Genomic DNA, 23,954 nt, shown 5'->3' with positions numbered 1-23,954 from the left:
AAGCGGTAGAAGAAGTATAGACAGACGTCGCATTTCGTATATTGCTCCATAGTTTGTTTGCACTTTGATATTACACAAAAATATGATAGCTATTATTACTGATATTACTACGGATTCTGATATGAGAGTATTGGCCAAAGTGTATTAAAACAGAATTTTAGTTAATAAAAGGGCGACGGTACGACTTTATTGCTTTTGACGTGGATTTTTGCCTTCTGAGATGGGATAATTATTTTTTGCGCTCTCCTATTGGTCAAAATTCGGTTTAGATGCGCTTCATTCGATTCTCACTAATTGTAAGTTTTAATATTTCCACTGCGAGCGTTTCCACTACGACAGGACCTTATTCTAAATAGGGATTCTAAACAGGGACCACCTTGAATTCGGCCAGAAAAATGCATGTCATTTAATGAAATACTATGAATCTTAATGAAATTAAAATATTAAAAAAACCACCACTGACTGGGCAATTTTGGCTACCCCCCCCCTCCCGCTGGTAAAAGCTGAAATGACGTCTCTGAGATTGAACGGTTTATTTGATCAAATACCCTCTCGAAATATGTGTACATAGCATATATGTGCGCATTCATTTTGAAAGATGTTAACTAAAGATTGTGACATTATATTACAAATGTGAGAAAATAAACATTTACTGCTAAAATGCTATGATTTACAGCCTTAAATTATACAAAATGACCATATTGTTAGGCTCAAAGGTTTAAAGCACTTTTAGGTGCCCAATGAGTACTCGCGATTTTCTTGATGACTTCTATAGAAGCCATTCGCGGTGAAAGGGTTAAATTTATATATGACCAAATTTTTGGCCGTACGAAATATTTCTCGGATGAAGCATCTATGGATTTTAATTTAAAATACACATATTTAATTAAAACATCCTATTGTTAATAATATGTTTGGAACAATTTGCAATTATTGTATCAAATTTTATGTTCTTTTAAATCTGATTGCTTCCTATATTTATTTAATGAACAAATAGCAAATTTAATTCAGTTGCGCAGCGACTTTTTTCATGAGTTCTATAAAGAAATTTATTAAAGTAATGGCATTTAAAGTTGGGCTTATTTTTTTCAAAGTCCTGATTTTGTACCCTCAAATAGAATACTTTTAATTTAATTCACAACAATGGTTAATAACATATATTTGGGGAAACTAAGTGAGATATTGTAAGGTGACAAGACGTCCTCTTGAAAATTTTTGTCCTCCTTGAATAAAAATTTCCAAAAACATTTTTTTGAGCTCCCGCAGCAATATGTCCTCCTTTATCCTACTCTGACAAAAATTCGCGATAGTTTTTGAGCAAAAATTTCGGTGATTGCATCTTTTCTTTTAAAGTCCCATAGCAATTTGTATTTCATTGTCCTCCTTGAACAAAAATATCAGTGTCCTCTTTTGATATTTTCAAACATTAGTGTAAGTGGAACGGAACGTTACAATTGTGTATTTCTTGGAAGTGCTCGATCAAATTTGTTTACGTGATGAAGACACGCTAAGAAAACTCAATTATAGGAGATTTTTATTTTAGCGTTGAAAAATATAAAAATACTGTGTACAGAGTAGCCTGACACGGGAAAGACCCGCTGCGACGGCCGATGTGATGTAAGAACGTATACAAAACCAATCAAGGCTCTGAGGGTTTTCCTAATAGCTATTCTGCGAAATGTCAATTTACGTATCGATCGAAACGTTACTTTTTTTCTCTCTTAATCTCGTACCTCATACGTCTTCGACTAGTTTAGTCTCGAGACGAGTCGAGTTTTGCAATAAGACCAGTTCTTTAAACACCGACTCGTCTTGTCCTTTTTGGTTCGTAGCTCACATACGCGATGAAATTTATGTATCATAAAAACAAAATATTTTTTCAGGTGTTCTCAAAGCATGTCCATTCTATTAAATATTTAAAATAATATTTGCGTTAAATAAAATAACAGGTTCTTAACATATCACGTTTATTTCGATTGATTGATTAAATATAAAAGAGAGAAGGTTAACAGAGCTATCTCACATACTTAGGTACTAGTTTATTTAATTTGTCGAAATGATTTTATCTTTATTACGCAGTATATCGTAGTTATGGGTTTTTAATCAATAGCACATTCTAACGAAAGCATAATATAAACAAATAATATATTGTTTGCTCAAACCGTTCAACATCTTTGGAGACGAATTAGATAATTATATTTTAGATATTTGTGAACTGTTTGCAAAAAATGAGTGGAATAGAAGGTTCTCTAGAGTTTTTTTTATATAAACCACTTTAATAACAATTCCACTTTGCTCCCATCATTATAAATAACAAGTAATCATAACAACTCCATTAATACTAAAAAAATAATCATATAGTTTTACTCTTTCTGGCAATTATGGAGCTAGACAATTTACAATAAGATCATCGATGTATAGAATTTGTAGAAGGCAAGTTCGATTTCGGCCCAGATAACGTATAGGTAACCTTTGTCAGCGTGGAGAAATTCAGAAATAAAATATCTTATTGTGATATTCACAACACTATATTTATAGTTATTGACAAAAACTGACGCTGAGACTGCAAAAGAATAAAGTAAAATTTTATGTATGTACTACATTTAAACAATAAGTTTTTAAAAGTATGTCGGGCAAAGATAATTTTTACTCGTTTACTTTTTCCATATAAAATATGTTCTCAAATATATTTTCTACAGCTACAAAAACTAATCAGCAGAGCGATGCTTTTTTATTTTCTTGTTCTAATATAGGGTTTTATTCAAAATTTATTATGCTTCATTCTATATGAAAGATTAAACTATTGGCAAAATTATTATTGATGGAAATCATAGGAGATCTCATGAGATGGATATTTTTTTTATATTTGCTAATAAATAGTTTTTGGTGAAAAACATTAGATAAAAATAATAAAATTCACCAGTAATTGAAATTACCAGTTAAGACGTGTGTTGATTCGTTAGTTACGCCATCGCTCAAAAAAGTTGTACTTGAAGAAAATTTTCCACTGCAACGTCAGAAGAATTTTGACAAAGAGCTATAATATAAGAACCATTACCAATAACTTGAAACTCTACATATATTGTAAATAAAGGTAAAACCAGTCTAAAGAGGGCAACAGGAAATGTTACATAATACTTGGAAATAAAATTTTATTAAAAACATATAAAAATAAATTAACGTTTTTTATGTATAATTATTTAAAATTCAAGGTATAAAAACCAAAATAAAACAATACAATTGATCATTTTCATTATATTGCTATTTGATTAAGTATGTTACATTATGTATGTATTGTCAAGTTTAAATATGCTTGTTACATAGTTGTTAAATATCATTGCTTTCCTATTGTACTATAGAATCCATTATGCAATTTAAAAACGCAGATGATTACTGCGAAAATCAATGCCAAATATATATCCAGGGTCAAGCTTGCTACACATTATAACCGACACCTGTTTTAAACCGGTTATGCTAAGACATTAAATGAAAAAAATACACCTCCAGATCCTCTTCAAATCTTACTAGATACATAGACATGTATAATACATACCTGTACGTACTGTAGGATTCAATATGCCCACGTATAATTATGTTGATTGAAAAATGTACAGTGTATGCATTAAGCATGATCACGTTTTGTGCCGCGCTCTGCTAGATTATATCCTGGTTATTAAAAAAAGCAGAATTTATAATTTTATTTGTATTATGAATATTTATAATAAACATATTTTTTGATGTTTAGATGTAAAAATGTTTTTGCATGTTATTCACAATTATCAGGGTTAATAGTCTATCAGTTGATAAGCTATTGGACGTTCAACGAAAATGATATACATTGAAAAAATAATTTACTTGAGAGCATAGCGGTCGCATGTTAACAGCATATCAACGTAAACTATGACCTTACCAAAATTATGAATGTGATTTTTGATGTTACATAGGTGACTAGTATTTTACATAAATGTGAGATTATAATTATAATAATATTATATTTGTAGTAAAAGTAAAAATACAGTATTATAATTTTTAAGAAATTAATATATAATATTGTCCAATATTGTCCAATAGATTGAAGATTCATTAATGCAGCGATAAAACATTGTGAGGCATTTTTATATGGTCTTAATTTATTTTGCTTATAAACATGATTTAATTCAATTTTCCATGATAGTGTATTTATATTTAAAAACATTTTATTTGCTTAACTAATTTGCAGCAGGATCAGTAAAATGAATGTTCTACGAGGGTTATACGACATTTAAAATCACTTAATCATGTGTACTATGAAATAATTTATTAACCATTATATTCAATGTAGAAGGGAATAAGAAATCACTACATCTATCTTTTTACAAGTAAATCTATAGAAATGCAGATAGGTGTTTAAACCTACTAGCACGATAGAGTAGTATAAGTCGGTAACTACTACCTAAAATATGTGTTAGAATCCCATACGTACCCTAGTGTTTTTCAATATCTATCTTGTCTGGAAGATCTGTATTAGTGAATATTATATTATTATATTTAATACCGATCGATCATCACATATTAGGCTTTCAAAGATTTTCCTAATCTCATGGAGGTATATTGTGATGATTAATTAAAATTAAATAAAGTTAGGAAGTACAAATTCTTTAATAGGTTACTACAGCTCATAGTGAATATCGTATATGTATAGTGGTGCCTTGACTTACGACTTTAATTCATTCCGTGACGGAGCTCGTAAATTAAATTACTCGTATGTCAAATCAATTTTCCCCATTAAAATGAATTGAAATGCCATTAATCCATTTCAATGGGGAAAATTGAAATGGATTAATGGCAATTGAATTGGTAAATACATACTTAAAGTTTATTTTTAAGTTACGCGACACTTTTTTTGCTCGTGTGTTAAGACATTACTTTTTTTGCTCGTATGTTAGGACAAAATAAAATTTGCTTGTATCTCGAAAAACTATAAGTTACTCGTAAGTTAAGATTCCACTGTATAAAAAAGGATTATTAAGAAAAATGAAAATGGCAAAAATGCTCTGGTACTTTAAATTAAAAGCAGATAACTTGATAATAAACAAAGTAAAAATAAACAGTATATATTTAGAAGTTCAATTGTTAAAATATATCTTTTATTAGAAATCAAATAGGATGATTTACTTCATTTTCGCCTTTCCAACCAAATGAAGACAGAAATCACAAACAACAAACCAGTGATTATTATCTTTAGTTATTGCAATACACACTGAATAATGTTTTTCTCTGACAATTGTTAGTGAACTATAAACTAAGTTTCGTATTTCAAATTAACATTGGTCGAAAACGGTAAGAATATGTATAACTGGAGGAAGCAGATGTATAATTTACGGCAAGATGTTAATATGTTCTTGGCCCAAAATACAGGAGCATGTGTTAAAATATATACAATGTTAGTTAGCATGTTCTTATCGATGGTAGAATGAGTTTATAGTTTTACTACTAATTTATTTCAATTAAATCTTATTTAGCGAATGAATATGATAATATTTGAGGTTATGTTATGCATGCCCTTTAAAAAAATCATCATTCAATCATTAGCTATTTTTAATGAAATATTGTCTTTTCAATAAAATAAATTAATGAAATACCTTCATCTAGCATAGCATAGATAAAACACTGCAAAATAATTAACTTGTAGTTTTGAAATTAATTAGTTCTCATGTAAAAATTCGATAAAGTTAACTTTCAACTCTTAAGTTGCCAAGCTATTACGGTATTATGTGATAATTATACTATAAAACGATGTTATTTACTCCTAAAGCAAATACCCTATATCCCATTATGTGTATCCGATTCTTTCTTCTATTCCACCTAAATACAAAAGCTGATATATTGGATTTCAGCAACTTAAGGGTTAAAATACTGATTGCAGCAATAACCGTCATAGCTATAATACCAAAACAATTTTATTTTCACATACTTATAATTCGAAAGATTGTATGTGATTTTTGTTGAAACATATTTTGTACTTTATTTTTAGATTCAATTTCATATCTAGCAATGCATAGTATGTTTGTTAAACTACAAACATTCGATCAATACTCAATCAGTCATTAAATTAATGACTGTCTTTTTTTGATTATTAAATTGTAATTTATAAATTCTTTTAAAATTAGTTAGAAAATGCAGCAATGTTACAAAAAAAGTCCATTCAATAGTATAAAAAAAGGTTTTTATGTAATTCGGAGGTTCGAAAGATTTGAACATTTATCCAATTAAAATTTAGTAAAAAATAATATTACATAAATACATATATTTTTATAAGCAATACTCACTATATATAATTTTCGATTTCAAATTTTTTAATAATAAATTACACTCATTTTTTTTAATGGTCATTAATGTTTGAATTACAAATGACGCATAAGTAAGCCAGCGGACTATAACATTTAATACAAAATTAAACAGTATATGGTTTTAAAATAGATATACTACAATGCATGTGTATGTTTTTCATTTTGTTTAATAGTTATAATTGTCTATAACATTGAATCAAGGTATTGTATAAAATATATTGCAATTCAATTAGTACATACTATATAATTTTTATAGTTCTTTTGTACAAATTTTAATGCAATTAATAATAACAATATTTATTAATGTATAATTTATTATCGATAAAAAAGAATACATCAATAGTTCGTAAGACTTTGAAGGTTTTTCATAGCACTCTTTGATTGAGGGTCTATTTCCAATGCTTTTGTGTATGAGTCTATTGCTAACTCCCTTTTTTTCCATCGGTGATACAACACACCTAAAATATAAAAAATAATAATAAAATAAATACACATATAATTCACACGATCAATGGGAACTGGATTTATAAAAACAAATAAAACATATTAATGTTAGAAAAAACTAATTAAAAATAAATGTGTACAGCAAGAATTGTGATAAATATAACATATAACTATCAAAATAATCTCTTAAACCGTACCACGAGAACAAAAAACTAATACCGCCCTGTGTACTTACACATGCCGGTACTGCCACTCAAGGCGACCGACCAGTCACAAATTCTTCATACGTTTAAAGATGTATTTGTGCACTAAATGTCAAAAATAAATATAGTGTTAGTATCACCATTATTGTATATAACGTTCTTACCTAAATTTGTATAATATATAGATGGAACAGTTTCTTTCTTGAGTTTGATAGCTTCTAAGAAATGTTTTTCTGCAATTACAAATTCGTTGTTTTTACCCATTAGATTGGCAATGTTAAAATGGATTGCTGGAACTTGAGGCAATAAAGATAGTGCTATTGGTACCAACTCCAAAGCTCTTTTGATTTTTCCTTAAATAAAATATAGTTATTTTTAAGTTCAAAATGATACATTAATAAAAAAATATAATACCTGTATTATATAATAAGGCTAGCGTGTTACTCCAAGCAACAGCATGATAAGGATTTATGTTTGTAGCTTCAGACCACGCATTCAGAGCTAAGTCATGCTTATTTTGTTCTAAATACTTTATTTAAAAAAAATATATATATATACATATATATGTATATTTATGAAAATATGCATATTATATCAGATTGTAATATAAAGCAGTAAATTACCAAATTTCCCATGTTGTAATAGCAATCGGCATATTTTTTTCTATATTTTAGGGCTTCTATATAAGCATCTTGTGCCTCTAAAGGTTTGTTCAAATTGGCTAGAACTATTCCGAGGTTCATCCAAGCAGCAGAAAAGTCTTGCCTATACAATAAAACGGGTATTAAAATTGTTTATGGATTTTTAAATATTGAGATAAGGACGTACTTAATTTCAAGGGCAGTTTTCAGTAATTGTTCCGCTTCTATAAACCTAGATTGATCTTTCAATAAATTTGCTAAATTGTTCATTGCTTGATAATACCTCGGATATAATCTAAAATAATAATCAATTATATAATCTGTTTTTAATATAATATTTACATATTAAAACTAAATTAACCTAATAGCTTTTTCATATTCATTTTCAGCAACCCCCAGATTATTGTTATCAGCAGCATTTTTACCAATATTATAATGTACTTTTGCATTTAAGGGGCAGACATTTAAAGCAGAGTTGTACAATAAATTTTCATTACGCCATTCGTTGCTTCTTTCAATGGTTCGCATTATAAAGATACTTATGTATATAAAAAATATCATTCTAAAAATCTGAAATATATAAAGTAATTATTATGTAATTAAATATTTGAGAAATATGAATATATAATCAATTACAGCTTTAAAATTATTATGTTGTGTTTGAATTTTACAAAATCCTTTTGCAACTAAAGCGCAAAATCCAATTGAAGGAATGTATAGAATTCTTTCAGCAATCACAAATCCAACGGGCATAATAATATTGCTCGCCGGTAAAAATGGTATTGCTATTAAGGTTATTAATATAATAATTTGTCTGTAATTAAAAAAAAATAGTTAGTGTATTATATAAACGTATTAAAAAAATATATAAATATACAACCTTTTATTAATGTAGAATATATTATTTTTTGTAACTTTTAATAATAATAATGTGGTGGTACTCCAAAATAAAATTACGAAAATCGTTCGTTTATCACTGAAACCTTCTAGTATTGGAATACATCCCATTGACCAATCAAAGCACAACCATTCAGGCCAAATTAGTATTAAAACATTAATAAAATATATATAATTATAAGTGAGCACCTAAAATAAATGAAAAACCATCAATTTTATTCTTATTTATATAAGATGTCTAAGATTTGAGAGATAAACTCACTCTTTGCACGAAAGATTCACTAAACGCTGTCGGATTGTCTACGTCGTGGAACTGAGGGCTTTTAAAATCCATTATTGCCATTCTCATATAAAGTAAAAAGATCAGACACATTAAAATAATGCTCTGTCTGAATAACCAAAATTGTTTTGTTTTTATCAATTTGACTATTGCTTTAGTTGTATTTTTAATATTAAATAAATAATTATTTTTAATAATATTGATTAAATCATCACCGCATTCTAATATTGTATCATAAATGCTGCATATAATCTAAAAAATATTGAATATTGAAAAAAGTATAAAATTAAATATAAAATATATACATATATTATATATTACAAACCAATGCAGTAATCCCTATTTCTTTAGACAATACGGATAAAACGTTAGCCATAAGAAATATTGTAAAATAGATAAATAATTGTAAGACATTTGCATTAATCATGTTTATAATCTTATTATATATTAATATAGCTATTATTAAAAATAGTGCTGCCAAAATATCGGCTCTTCCGACTATTCCCGATACTGCCTCAACGTGTATAGGATGAACAGCAAATATTAAAGAAGATATAAATGATTCGTCTTTCCAAATGTTTCTAATAAATATTGTACCATTTTTACATCTCGCCTGTATTGTATGTAAAAGGAAATACACACACAGTGTTACTAAAGTGTGCAATAATAAATTTGTTATTTTAAAATGTTTCGATATAAGTATGTCATTGTCCAGATACTTGTTTAACCTGCAAATAAATAAAAAAAAGTAAATACAATATGATTGAATAAATAATATTCAAGATGTAAAATTTACCTAAATGTAAAAATTGTTACTGGTCTATAAGACTTATGGCTAGTATTGCTTTTCATGTCAGTGCCCCAAAAATCATGACTAAGCACTAGAGCGTATGATTGATTTGATATTAAATCAACATTTTTCACTATTGCTTCGCTGTCGTCGAAAACGAATTCTCCGTCGAGTGAAAATATGTATGGAAGTACAGAGAATACTATTAGAAGTATTAATTTAATAATCTCCATCGTCGAACTTTTGATACAAAAGATATATAAGCATCAATAGAGATGCATATAAAAACAGTAATATAAGCGCAACTCCATGTTTGAAAACAAATTGACGTTTGCTACAGTGTTGCCATTCGCCAAAAACAAGATTCGATTTTAGCGAATGAATTCTAAATACATGTTTTTGCCGAATACATATATCTTAATTCTTGAGTGCGTTGAATTAATCGTATATATGTAGTTATTTAATTTTAACTACTTAAAAAATCAAAAGTAAAATTATATTATTTATAAATTTTCTAAAAAATATTGATTTTATCAAAAACGTATTATAACAATATTAGAGCGGTGTATAATAAAATTTAGAATATTTTTTCTCGGCAATAATAAAACAGCAAATGTACTTTACACCGGCTTAAGAAAAATATATTTAGAGGGGTTACCTCTCCTCTCAAAATTAAATCAATTTGCGAATTTAGCCACGTTTTTTAATTACGCTACATGAGTTAACAATACACATTATATTTTTGTTTTACTAATTGTTATCCAGAACGGATTTTATAAAAAAGAGAATTTTATTTGAGTACCACAATGATATAAAAAACAAGAGCTGTTATTGTATTATTTATACAAATGCTGCTTTTAGTTAGCTCGAGAGCAATCGCCAATTTTTTTTTGATATTTTGTGGCGAAGTGTCAAAATACGTATACATGTACATATTTTTATGGCGTGGAAAGCTGGCTAATCGGACTTCCAAAGACCAGTGAAATACTTAACAAATAGACTCATACCGCATTCGTACTACAAGGACGCCAATTTTGTGGTAATTTTTTGGTTAAGTTTTGAAATTTGAAGTGGTGCAGGCAAGAAGACGTTGCCAATTGTTTTCAATTTGTTCACTAATGCTGATTTTATTCTCGATCTATATCGTGTATCGAGCAAATATATAAAGTGTAATGTCAAACCAACGCTTATAGACAATCAATTTTCATGAGTTTGAGATTGTTTACCGTTTCAACACACAACTTGTTGACAACTTTTCCGACTGAGCATAGTGAAATATGCATAGATCACTTTGCAGCTAACGTTCGTAAAAAAAATAATAAAAACAGACGCTAATATTATTTTTATCACAAAATGTGAAATTACAATTTATACAGCGTTATTTTATTTTCCTAAGAAACATTGTGAAACATTGAAACGCATAAAAAAATGAGCGAATTCTATGGTCATTTTTGTTGTCTCAGACTTTGAGTAGCTTTGTAAAATTAATGGAAGAGTTAAGATGCATATGTTCGATCCAGTGTTTTCTTCTAAAGATGTTTCGGAAATAATAAGCGTTTCAAATTCCTTCATACGTTGAGTGTTAGCAGTGATTCAATTTTTTTATGTCGAACCCCTTTTTATACTTAGCAATATTTTTACAAAATAACATAATAACCAATAATGTAAAGATTCTTTAGTCGCTATATAATATATAGTTCAAAAATGTATTACTTTGATATTGGAAATAACAAAGGATTTTTTGGAGTTTAGTAGCCTAGTTACTTTACATGATGTACATACATATGTATATGCAATTAATTAATTGTGATTTTGAAGAATAAAAATGTCGAACTGCTTATAGTGAAATTATTTGGAATTACGATACTACATTAGTGTATTTGATATATTATTGAATACATTTTGAATTTGTTATATAACCTTTTTTAAGGGGGGGGGGGGGGGGTCGCGATTTCTTCTTGCGCAAAACCTCACATTTGCCTGAACCGGCCCTGACTTTTTGCGATTTTTTAAATTCATTAACTTATGCTCGGTTTAAATTCATTAACTTATGCACAGGTCGGCCGTTATTTATTTTAAAGGATAATATAGCAGGGTCTTAAATTACACCACACTTTTAATACTTTTTTTATATACAAAGCTAGTATATAAATTAAAATATTCTCAATAATTGGAGTTTATTAATAAGTTTTCAATATTTATTATATTTTATTAAAATTAAAGCATATAAAAATATTAACAATAATATTTTATTATTCTGTTTTGGCACTTTTACATGTTTCACATTTAAAAATTCTATTGTTTTGTATAATCTGCATAAATTCCAATTTAGTTTTTATTTTCATGTCATCGCTCATTCCCTTTATCAGAGGAAGCAAACTCAATAAAAACATTTTATCGCTGTCGTTCCACTGAGATTCTTCAGCTTCATTCTTTTGCGTCAGCGTTTCTTTATATTGCGATTCTAATCCTTTCTTTTCCCATTTTCTTTTCGACGTTTTTCTTCGATCTCGTCCATTTTGTATCTTGAACGAAGTTGATGCTTCATCCGTATGCACAAGTTCATCTTCTGAAGAAGAACTTCCAAATTTTTTGTCGCTGTAATCTGTGGGTAAAATGAAAGAAAGCAGATCGTGAAATATGTATTTTTTCACTTTTGTCGTTGGCTCTGCATCTTGTGATATGTTCCGTTCTTTAAGCGATCTTCTGAATTTGTCTTTGATGTTCTTCCATTTATTCATCATTTCTTTTTCTAAAAATATCGACGTTAAAATTACCAACACATCGAAAAGGAAGCAACTTTTATTTTTACTTACCCTTTTCAAGTTTTTCTACCAACGTCAAAGCGTTCCAATTCACATAAATTACATCGCCGATCTCGTGCCAGAATCTGCTTTTGAGTTCCCGGTCGTGATGTGATTGCGTTTCCCACAGATATGGCCGCTTTTCAATTTCCAAGATAAATTTTTCGGAGTCGAACATGACGACGTGCGAGTCGACTCGACGCGGACGTACGACTAGCCGCTTGAGGCGATCGAACAGTGCAGATAGATGCGTTGGTGTTGATATCAGAGCGAGATAGGTTGTATGACGCTGAAAGTCGCGCGGGTCGAATACCGCGACGTGGACGAGTCGCCTCGACCATTTATTTAATATTTTTTCCTGCTCTAAGCCAGCGACCTTCAATCTACGGCCCGCGAGCACTCAATCCGGCATCATTACTCGGTTTTAGGTTGTCCCCAATTGTTTTAATTGGTAACACTTATATTTTTGTTATATTGTCTAATTTTCATAACATACATATACACATGTATACATGCATGCACACAGGACCAGCGCTTATGGCTTGGCCACGAAAATATCGTCACGCTTGGAGAGTCAATTCGCTAACAGCGTAAATTTTAAAGCGTCAAAATACACCCACGAAATTTGGACATTCGCTCACAGCGTCTAGGGTTCATTTCATCGTAACAGTTAATAATAAGTTTTCGTATAGTATATTCCAATTTTTGTGTTGAAATGGACTTTTTTTTTTTTTTTGGAACACACTTTACTTTATTATATTATGAATATTTCATTTCGCTAATAATAATTATAAATAAAACTCATCCGGACAGTCTGGAAAAATAAGTTTAATTTCTTCTCATAATTTTTTTACGATATTTTTAAATTTATGTTGAGGATCTGAACTCATCCATAAAGCAGGACGATTTTGCATTGCAGTAATAAATTCTTCAGTATTCATTTTAAACTGGGTAGGAGCAAGCTTCCGATCAAGAGCAACGTTCAATTATCAATTCTTGGAAGCGATAATTGATCGTCGCCGTCGCAGTGGGAACGCTTTTATTGCTTTTGACGTGAATTTTTGACTCCCGAGAAGTGATAATTGTGTTTTTTGCTTTTCTTTTGGGTAAAATTTAGTTTTGGTGTACTTCTTAGAAATCGTAATATGATATCGTCGCCGTCGTAGTGTTGGCCTGGGGAGAAATATCAAATGAAATCGGGCCAACGTCTTTTTAAAATTGTTTCTGTAATCAACTATACATATATACTTCTAACAACGATTTGTTAGAGGATCAGATCCTGAACGAAGAAACAGATCTTTCAAATCATTTCTAGAATATTTGTTTCTTCTTTTACAATAATATTTATTTTTATTTTAAAACGTATTTTGCATATTTAGGAATATTGCGAGAGCTAAAAAAAGGCCGCCTAGGACATTTTTGTTCGAGGACAAATAACAAAATTTTTGAGGAAGACGTCTGGTTACCTTACTAATACATATTAGCTTTTTCTTTGGTTTCTCATCATAGTGTAAGTTTATTTCAGTTCTGAAATTAAAATTGTATTATTATATATTATAAATTATTATTAATTAAATTTAAGGTCTGTAAAGGTCTTTATCTGACCTTGTCCATAAAGTGGAAAATGTGATATGACATATAACCCTCCAGTGCGTACGCCAAATTCGCTGCCTTTTCGCCTTGTTATTGTTTAATTTTCATGCTTTTTATTAAACCATATTCATTTTAAGCAATTGGTTTTATTACTAAATAAAACGCCGTTACGCCGTGAAATGTAGGCAGGTATTCTTCTACGAATTGTTTTTTACAATAATAATAACACTATTCGATTCAGTTATTTTACAATATCAGTAGCAGTTTTTAATGAATTTTATTTGAAGAGGCATAAGATTTTTTCATACATGTTTAATAATCATAAGTGTTTTCCAGATATCATTTATAGTGCACATATTCAAGTCTTATGTTGTTCATACTTAAATGCATTGTAACTTGTTTTATTGAGATACCAAGTCATACTAATGTTTTAGTAATCAGCTTTAATTTTTAACTTAATGGCTATAAATAATAATTTATTTATATCTATATATTTTTTTTATTCAAGTGATAATGTAACTAGCCATAGTACTTTCTTATCATTAGGCTTATCAATTGCATTTTATTTTCAAGTATATAATATCATCAAAGCAATCAATCATTAAAAAACTAAATGTATTTATATCACCAAGGTCATCTGCATTTTTATCATTTAAAATAAAAACCAAATTTATATAACCAGTTTCAATGTATTGTTTATTAATGTTTTCTAAACAATATTTATTTATGTAAAAAGTATAAACATTTTACATATGTAATTATTATTAATATTAAGCCTTCCTGATAAATAAATAATTACTATTGTTTGAGTAAAATATTTAAATTGTTAAATAAAAAATAGAATTGACTGAAAATATTTATATTTCACGTAATATAAAAAAATAACAAAGCTCTATTTAATAAATGTTTATATAACATCATAAAAATAACAATACCAATTAAGTAAATGTAACCAAACAACTTGTGCAAATATATTAAGCATAACACTATAGGCAAGATATTAAAAAAACTAATTAATTAAAAAATACAAAGTTTAAAAATAAATGCTTATTCAAACACAACATTTGCAATTCAACACTTACAATACAATCTAATCTATGGGTAATTTGCATCGGTATAATAATTTCTATTTTTAAACCTATACAACACAGAAACAGTGCTCTTTTTTGTATATAAAGGTATCAATTGGGGTAAAAATTGTTAAAATATAAAATAAAAGTTCATTCATAAAAATAAACATATTATTTGTTTGATATAGCCATAAATAATATACTTCTATTTCATTTGTTATACAATATAAAAGCAAAATGGAAAATTAGACGAGTCTTAGGGCTCTCAACGTTTATCACAGATAGGCCCTTTAAATATATAAAGGTGCTGCAGATAACACAAGTGAGTGGCACTCAAGTCAAAAAATATTACTAATCTGTTACATAAGTACAAAATCTGCTTACTTTACTAAATGTAAATAATATAATTTCTGTATATATATATATAATATAATATATGAACAAGAAATACATATTTGTTTATTAGTATTTTTTAAATAATGACTTTTAAATATACATAAGTTATAATATATATGTACGTGTATGAAGTTGATAAAAAATAAATGTAAAATATATTTAATATTGTAAGTTGTTAATATTCATATTAACTCAATCGTAAATATTCAGAGAAACAGATTTATTTTATTTTATTGGTAACTTGTTAATATCTTTTATAGTGACAAAAATGGAAATGTTACAAATAAATATAATTAATAAGTGGTACATTTTACTTATATTCTTTACTTCATTTTCACTAAAAAATGAATTTATGGAATTAATAGATATATCACATTAAATGTAAGTTAGTACCAATATAAAAAATACATGTTAAGTATGTGTGTTTATGTAAATACAATATATACAAATTGAAATCTTCACAATACACATATATTTTAAAAGATGTGCATTCATATAATCGTATATAAAATATTATACTTTCGTATAAGTATAAGTTTAAGGACACTCTTTCGTTAATACTTTTCTTAGAGCTTCTGGTATGTTTTCTTTAGTCTTGGTGAACACTGAATTTCCTAGCAGCTTAGTACACGGCAAATCACCAGATTGGATCTTTTGAACAGTTTTTAATAAATCGTAGTTGATTTCTTCCGATACGATTGAGTCATGCCTGTAAAAAAATAATGAGTTAAATTATAAAACACTAATGGTTTTGCAATACGATTATCACATGTTATTTACTCGTATTTAGGATGCGATTTTACAAAATCTCTGATGTATGATGCTGTGGTGAATATTTCACCCGACGCTCTCTTCTGAATTAACTTTAAATATTGTTGGATTGAACAGTGCGTATCGGCATCGACATCCATACCTCCTAAATACGCTCCAATTAGAGATATTAGACCAGGGAATACATTTTCCTTTAAAACAATTACAGTTATATATTTGTATTATTTCATACTGTATATATAATTATCGATACTTACTTTTCCATTTACAATCTCATTAATGGTCATTTTTTCGTATTGATCCTGTGGACAAGTACCAAGCTTACATTGACGTGACGCTTCCGGCGGAGTTACATGCGTGGTTATGTCTCTCCTCCACCAAAAGGTTTCTTTTGTGCAAGCGTCTCTTTTTTGGGCCTTTTGCATGTTTTCATCTACCTAATATTTATAAAACGGAAAAAGAAATTAATCATCTTTTATAAAAATATATTATTTTTATCGTGATCGATCTAACCTTACTTATCGGCATTACAAAATTAAACTGATAGCTTAACAAAACTCTCGTGAGTAAAACGACGAAGCAAACAAATGCAGCGTTTTCAAAATCTGTAAGTTGAGCTTCACACGGTCGGAACTCGACACGCCAACCAATCGGTGAGTTCGGCGGTGGAGGTTTAAAGCGCATCGTCTGCCAGTTTGTAGATTGAATATTCTAGAGAAGATTTCAAAATTAAATAGAAATTCATGAATACTCATTAGTCGATATTATTTATTCATATATATAGATTAAAAATAATACCTCAAAATGATCAGTATCTTCTTCGTCGTTTTGGTTTATCTTCTCTGAAAATAGAGACACAGTATCTCTTATGAAGAGATGAGCGATGTGACGAGCCATCATATGATCAATGTCATTCTCTCTTAATTGTTTGTAGATACCTTCGTCGTATACTAAAGGAATGTCACTGTATCTACAACAAAACATTAACAAAGGTACAATTGTCATTTGGAATACACGAAAAAAATATTTACTTTTCATTTTGCGACGATAAATAGCTATCGATGGAATCATAACGAGATTTATTAATCCTAAATCTATCACTTTGTCCGAGTTCTGTTAAACCGCGTTCTCCAGGCGTTCGGCAGTCCACTGAACCCGAGATGACGTTCCAGCGGCAATCAATGTCCGTTAAGAATCCTCTATATACCGGAGAGGCGGCTGATAAGGCTAACTAAAATGCACAGTACATATCCATATATAATTTTAATTTGAAATGCATTTGAATTAATACAATATAGAAGTAATAACCATGATGGGACACAACGGTGTAAGTTGGTCATAGAGGGTTTTAGCTTCAGTTATGTTACAAGCTTGAAACGTGACCTGTAAGCAGCAACAACCCATTCCGAATCCCATAGCGTCTAAATGGACGTGGTCCGGTAGAGCAGCTTTTTCTTCCAAGTAAACATTATCGATCGGAATCTTGGTATTCTTATCTTTGTATACTAGAATTGATAAATGATTTTAATATAGCAAATTTAATAATAACTATATAAATTACTAACTCGGTAGATTAATGGCGACTTTCTCTCCCCGTCGCATTCTTATGTTTCTAGTTAAATTTTTAAAGCGCGGGTGTCCTGGAAATATCGCCTCGTCTGGGAAAAACAACGATCGACTTACGCCGCCTTCTTCCGGTGTAGGTTCACACGGCGGGCTCGTGAAGTTCGGACAACCGAGCCTATAATATAAAAATAAATGTATTTTTGGGAAAATTGATCTAATAAAATCAATTATAAATAATATTAACCTCGGGAAATTTGTGAGACTCATTATGTATTCGTCGGGCTCCAGTAAAGTAGAAGCTTCGATTCTTCTGTTCCTCATGTTAGCTTCGACTATGTTGAAATGAGCTAATAAGCCACCGTACGGTTTTCCGGGAGTACCTTCTATCATATAAGCACCATATTCAGGCCTCCATAGAGATTTAACTCCTGTTGAAGAAAAGTAATTATCAACATTAGGTTTAATCTTAGAAATCTTCGATTCTATAAAATTAGAGTTTCTTATTAACATTTAATCGGTAGAATGCTTTATGTAATTGTGCTGGCAGATTTAAACACATTTGAATTACAAAAAAAGCTACACAATTAGCTACAGAAAAAATTTGATGCACGCTCACAAAAACAAACAGTTTTTAAAGAAACGTGTTATTTAATGTTGTTTTAAATTTTTGCGTTTTGTTTTAGCTATCAAGGTTGAAAGTCACATATGTATCTTCGGATATTCTGAAAAATAAATTTCTAGATAATTCTCAGTTCAGAGAATCCCTTAACCCTTTCACCGTAGATGGCTTCTATAGGTGTCATCAAGAAAATCGTCAGTACCCATTGGGCACCTAAAGGTGCCATAAACCTTTCAACCTAATAATATGGTTATTTAGTATAATTTAAGGCTGTAAATCATTTAAATTTATTGAACCATAATATTTTCAAAAATATGGCATGAATAGATGCCGCCACACATATTAACAAATTTTGAAATGGCGCACAAAAATATCAGCTTTTTTGATTTTTTGTTGGATTTTGATTTGAATTTTTATTACATTACAATTAAATTACAACTACAACACTTTCTTTTTTATACGATAGATACATTCCACCAAAAACCGTGTTAAAGAACATGTAAAAAAAATTATAGAATACATCGAAAAATTGAAGATTGGTTCCCTAAATTTAAAAAACCGTGTTAATTGAAAAAATAACAATATTATGGTGTAGAAAATCGTATATAAAAAAGGTAATAATGAAAACACAATATATAAATTCTACAAAATATTATTCATAGTAATGTATTTTAATTATAAAAAAAATACATACTATTCATCACTACTTGATAATATATACGCTCATGTTTATGATGTCGGGACAAACATGGTATTCATCGCTAGAATGTCTGACATGTATTTGCCTTATTTACGAGATACTACTGAGAATTTGGTTTTTATATTATTATTTAACACTTTCGCGTCGGGTACAAATTGTATTAAAATTACTACTGTGACGGGGCAGTTTTGCACATTTTCCAAAAAATTGCATTGTTTTTGAAAAATGCCCATAACTTTTAAACTAGTAGGAATTTTAAAACAAAAATTTCAGAGATATCTCTTTATAACCCGAGGTATTTAAATATTAAAAAAAAATCGGTGGTTCTCAATCTGTGTTTTTTTATAATGGTTTGTAATTTTTTCTAAATGGCAACATAGAGGACACTATCGAGGACCTTCAGTATTGAGATATCGACGTTACAAGATCGTATATGGAAGTAAATAATATAAATAATAAGAATTGGTCTCACGTGCAAATATGACCTACTATTAGTGACATTTCAATTTGAAAAATAATCTGATTATCATAATAATTTAAGGTACTTCTAAAAATACTTTATACACTGATCCTATTTTAAAAATATGATAGCTATCCTTACCGATTTTACTATGGACTTCTGATTTGAGAGTATTGGTCAGTGTATTCAAATTTAATTTTGGTCAACAGGAGGGCACAAAAACAATTATCACTTCTCAGAAGTCAAAAATCCACGTCAAAAGCAAAAAAATCGTGTCGGCGCTCGGTAACGAGCGTTCTCACCGTAATGCATGTCATTTAATGAAATACTATGAATCTTATTGAAATCGAAATATTAAAAAAAACAACTACTGACTGGTGAGCTTCTGCCCCCCTTGAAAAAAGCTGAAATGACATCCCTGCTAACGAGAAATGAGTGCATACAAAATTGTAAATCTATTTGTTTAAAATGCGCCATAATTTTTTCTAAAAACAAATTTATATGTTTGATGATAAGATAGAATATCTCAATATAATTTATTTTCTAAAGATATATCTCTTTTTCTATTTATTTTCCGCTTCTGCTTTCAAGCAATATGGGGATCATAATTTTCGTAGTTCCAAGCCATGGAGATATCGTTTTAAACAAATAAACAGATTTTTTTCCTCATACTACTGGTATTTTATTTTGTAATACTGGTAGTATCAAAGGTCAATTTTTTTCCCAATACTGGTATTACTGGTATTGCAAATCCTACTTTCAAGTTCTCAACTTGAACTGTATATCAGTTGTTTAACATATTTTAATGTTGAAAAATGTTTTAATGGTTTATTAAAACCTTTATTTATTGACATCTCTTGAGAATTGCTGAAAACGTTTGTAGATATATTGAAATTAAATATTTTTCAAAGAATTATAGGTGTTTCCAATTCTCGCCACTGTGGCGCTGCCATCGATTTATCATAAAATTATATGGAGAGCGCGAATAAATCCCCGTCTTGTATGGCAGAACGTTTTTTACAATTTACACCAAATATTCTAACTTTTATGATGTAAATTGACATGTTAATTATCTTTTATAAAGTAACAGGATAAGTTTATGTATAAAAAACTCAATTCCTAATCCGTTAAAAACTGTTGTATAAAAAAAATTTTAAACGCAGCGAAAGGGTTAAGTTCTCTTGAAATCTTGAGATACTCTTCATAACAACTAAAGGTATGTTTCGATAAAGAGCCATTTATGCCCAAGTTCAAAGCAGTATTTTTTTTATATTTATGGAACTAATAAATGACATCTCATGGAAAACTAAATCATTATTGAATATGCATAGTTTGACAGTGACACACAAATAGATAGCAGAAAAAGTCTGTTTTATTAAATTAAAGTTCTTGGTGTAATATTAAAATAAAATTGTACTAATCAAGAAGTTCTTTAATTAGGACCAATCTTGTGTATATTATATATTCACTCATCCGAGACGAGAATTATTCTTAAAATGAAATAAAACAGAAGTATGAATTAGCCCATAGCTAAATAAAAAATAAATATGACTCACTCTGATAAATTGAGGTGTTAAACCATATTTCTGCTTATCAATTGATTATTTCATAAAAACGTTTATATATACGTTATAAAACATTGATTACTCGGAATAATCAATGTAGTAACTTGCAATATTAAATATGTGCATTTTAAACAAATGCAGTATTAAAAATATGTGCATTGTACGAGTTGCACATGTAATAATATATATTGTATAAGATATATATAATACTAACCGGTCGGATCGGCGAGCTCTTTTTCATTCAATTTAGCTAAAATCTCTTGCGCTCTCAAGCTCACAGTGGCCCTCTTGTTTTCGTCATCGAACTTGACGATTATGTACTCGACTTCGTCGCCCCATTTCAACACGTCGCCTTGCCTATCTCTCAATTTTTTATATAAATTGATAAACTGCGCGATGCCGTGCTTTCTGACGTGATCGGCGAGAGCTTTAGTTTCTTCCCAAGATAGCGGACTGCCTTCGGTGAGGAGGCCCATGACGATTCTGAAATAAAGTATCGTTTATGTCAGATCAATAGATACAAAATCGCCGAATCACAACAAATCGTTATCTATACATAGGCGTGAACGTTAAATTGTTCATTTATCTGAAATCGTTGCATGAAGCACAGCGTAATCGAAGAGGTCAGGGATGGTAAAAGTTGGCCATCATGTCATGAAAAAAATAGTGCTCCATGTCGATTGTAATGGAAAATACCAAATAAAAATGCGATTCGACACTCACCGTTTTATCGAGACGAATCGGAAAGATCGGAGTTCGCCGGTGTCAAACGACACGACACCGCGAGCCGCGACTGACTACTGTCGTGTGTCGAGTGTCGACATGCGCTTGGTTTACACCTTTTAAATATTTATGTAATTCACAATTACGCATTAAAAATGTTCGGCACCGGCGTCGTACAGTACATTTTACGCTTGTTTATCTATATTATATTTATTCATCGCCGCGATTTTTATCGCGGAAATTGAGTAACGTTGCGCAATTTGCTGATGTCATTTTCGTAAAAAATCATGTGGTTCCACTTTTTTAATTCAACAAGAGACTTTTGGCCAAATGACAGCAAACAGCGACTAGTTTTTGTTATATTTTAAAATAAAATTTTAAATCAACAAAAACGTCGTTTAACGCGTGATCATCACGTGTATTTAAATTTCTGTCCTGTGACTGTCAGTCGCCCAGAGGGCCGGATCGGTATGCGGGTAGACAGGACTGTTTTTGGGGTTATTATTATTATAGTTGTTTATTATATATATTTTATTTAATATACTCATTGAATTGCACAAGGCTTTTTATATTTTATTTATTTCTACTGTTATATCTGTTTTACTTCAATCATGTTCCCAAAATAATCGGTTATCATGCGTATTTAATGCTAATACTGTCGACTGTTATAAAAGTAAGGCCCAACGACGCCACCTGACCACAATGTGCTAATTATGCATACACAAAAGGGTGTAAATATGTCTCATCAGAGAAGAAGATTTTCTTTGAAAAATCAGCATCAACTTGCGCAAATTATTCGTTGTCCACGGTCTCTGGGCTTAAGTTCTTGAGTTATCTGAATTTTATACGGGTGTAGGTGCAAGTCCAGATGTGAAATGCGCCACGGGGAGCCATAAGAACTGCGAATGCCGACGAATCAAAGATTCCGGGTCTTCGGCTACACTTTCACGTACAGCAGCGATATTCCCGGCTGAACAGGCACCACGATGATGCACAGGCCATACCTTATCTCCAACACTTCCAGTCTCTTCGTTTTTTCCACTACGTTGCGAATTGTTCGCACAGTAGGATGATGAAATTTACCATAATCTTCCCGTAAATTTTGATACACAGTTTGTACAGAATTGTTATTTTTGTGGAACAATTGAACAATTTTAACGCGTTGAGCGGTGGTTAAGCGATCCATTTCGTAAATGTGTTGTTGCAAACTAACATTTGACATTTTCAACACGCATGGTTATTGACATCTGTATAATTTACAGCGTTGTCAACACATAAAATTCTAATTGAATTAACCCGTATTTGCTTCATTTTTGGCTAGTGTAATACGCATACTCAAAAAAATTACAAGGTTAGAAAAATTTTGGTGCGAGCGAAAAGAGAGCAAAAAATGTATTTAAAGCTTTGCATTGTGGTAAAAGTGTCAGATTACGCATATATATGATATTATATAGTTAGCTATGAAAATTTGGACATAGTGTCATTCTCAACAAAAATATGCGTTAAAAACTTTTCGGTCTCTCTCTCACTCTCAATTTAAAATGTAAGAGAATGTGATACAGGCAGCTGCATGGTGCTAGTAAGTTTGTAATACTAGTAAAGACATTTTAATTGTGTATGTTTAGATAAGCTAAAATAGACAAATATATTTTTTTGACAACCGTAGATATTCATATGTAAAATATGTTTTAATTTGTTTTTAAAGAATCTAATGATTTAGTAGACGTTTTAGCCGATAAATATTTTTATAAAAGACTTCTACTTGAATTAAGTTGCAAAGACATATCAATACGAGGACTTTGAATATGTAATAAAATGTTACGTTTATTGTTTTGCGCAATATATTTAATTATAAAAAATATTCAACATTGACTTAATAAATATTATATGCTCTATACACAGTTATTTATTTATTTTTTTATTGCGTTAATAGTAAAAAAAATAAATATTATGAATAAGTATATTTACAAAAATTTAAGCAAACTAAATCATTATATATTTAGAGAGAATATTCATTTATCAGAAAAAACATTTTAACATTTTAAACCTTATCACTTTTCTAAGATAATATCACTTAGCAAATGTTTCTCGAAATTCTTACAT

At 29.6% G+C, this 23,954-nt stretch overlaps 3 protein-coding genes and 1 long non-coding RNA gene across 4 annotated transcripts in view; all 4 read right to left on the bottom strand.

Annotated features, from left to right (window-relative positions):
• The window catches only part of LOC148230935 (uncharacterized), a 565,745-nt gene that overhangs the window by 163,785 nt on the left and 378,006 nt on the right, over positions 1 to 23,954 (bottom strand). The window lies entirely within an intron of this gene.
• On the bottom strand, positions 6,626 to 9,924 carry Tmtc4 (Transmembrane O-mannosyltransferase targeting cadherins 4). The gene is made up of 11 exons (XM_088194564.1): positions 9,591 to 9,924; positions 9,120 to 9,522; positions 8,777 to 9,046; positions 8,498 to 8,703; positions 8,254 to 8,431; positions 7,979 to 8,187; positions 7,805 to 7,912; positions 7,600 to 7,741; positions 7,391 to 7,505; positions 7,141 to 7,329; positions 6,626 to 6,787 (listed from the first exon to the last, which is right to left on the bottom strand). Exons 1-11 carry the CDS (start codon positions 9,815 to 9,817, stop codon positions 6,666 to 6,668), a joined length of 2,169 nt encoding a protein of 722 aa, XP_088050690.1. The 5' UTR covers positions 9,818 to 9,924; the 3' UTR covers positions 6,626 to 6,665.
• LOC148230944 (uncharacterized) lies at positions 11,822 to 12,566 on the bottom strand. The gene is made up of 2 exons (XM_088194974.1): positions 12,401 to 12,566; positions 11,822 to 12,336 (listed from the first exon to the last, which is right to left on the bottom strand). The coding sequence occupies exons 1-2, from the start codon at positions 12,564 to 12,566 to the stop codon at positions 11,837 to 11,839; spliced, it is 666 nt and encodes a 221-aa protein (XP_088051100.1). The 3' UTR covers positions 11,822 to 11,836.
• Positions 14,825 to 22,325, bottom strand: Gclc (glutamate--cysteine ligase). Its single transcript, XM_088195082.1, has 11 exons — positions 21,852 to 22,325; positions 21,343 to 21,611; positions 18,029 to 18,212; positions 17,784 to 17,959; positions 17,527 to 17,723; positions 17,250 to 17,449; positions 17,017 to 17,188; positions 16,732 to 16,929; positions 16,476 to 16,655; positions 16,228 to 16,409; positions 14,825 to 16,156 (listed from the first exon to the last, which is right to left on the bottom strand). The coding sequence occupies exons 2-11, from the start codon at positions 21,602 to 21,604 to the stop codon at positions 15,985 to 15,987; spliced, it is 1,923 nt and encodes a 640-aa protein (XP_088051208.1). The 5' UTR covers positions 21,605 to 21,611; positions 21,852 to 22,325; the 3' UTR covers positions 14,825 to 15,984.

The sequence above is a fragment of the Plectrocnemia conspersa genome, unplaced genomic scaffold (assembly GCF_051122295.1).
Source record: "Plectrocnemia conspersa isolate PC_06_02 unplaced genomic scaffold, ASM5112229v1 ptg000010l, whole genome shotgun sequence".
Classification (NCBI taxonomy): Eukaryota; Metazoa; Arthropoda; class Insecta; order Trichoptera; family Polycentropodidae; genus Plectrocnemia; species Plectrocnemia conspersa.
Note: the sequence above shows the minus strand (reverse complement) of the source record. Positions and strands in the feature narration are given on the sequence as shown.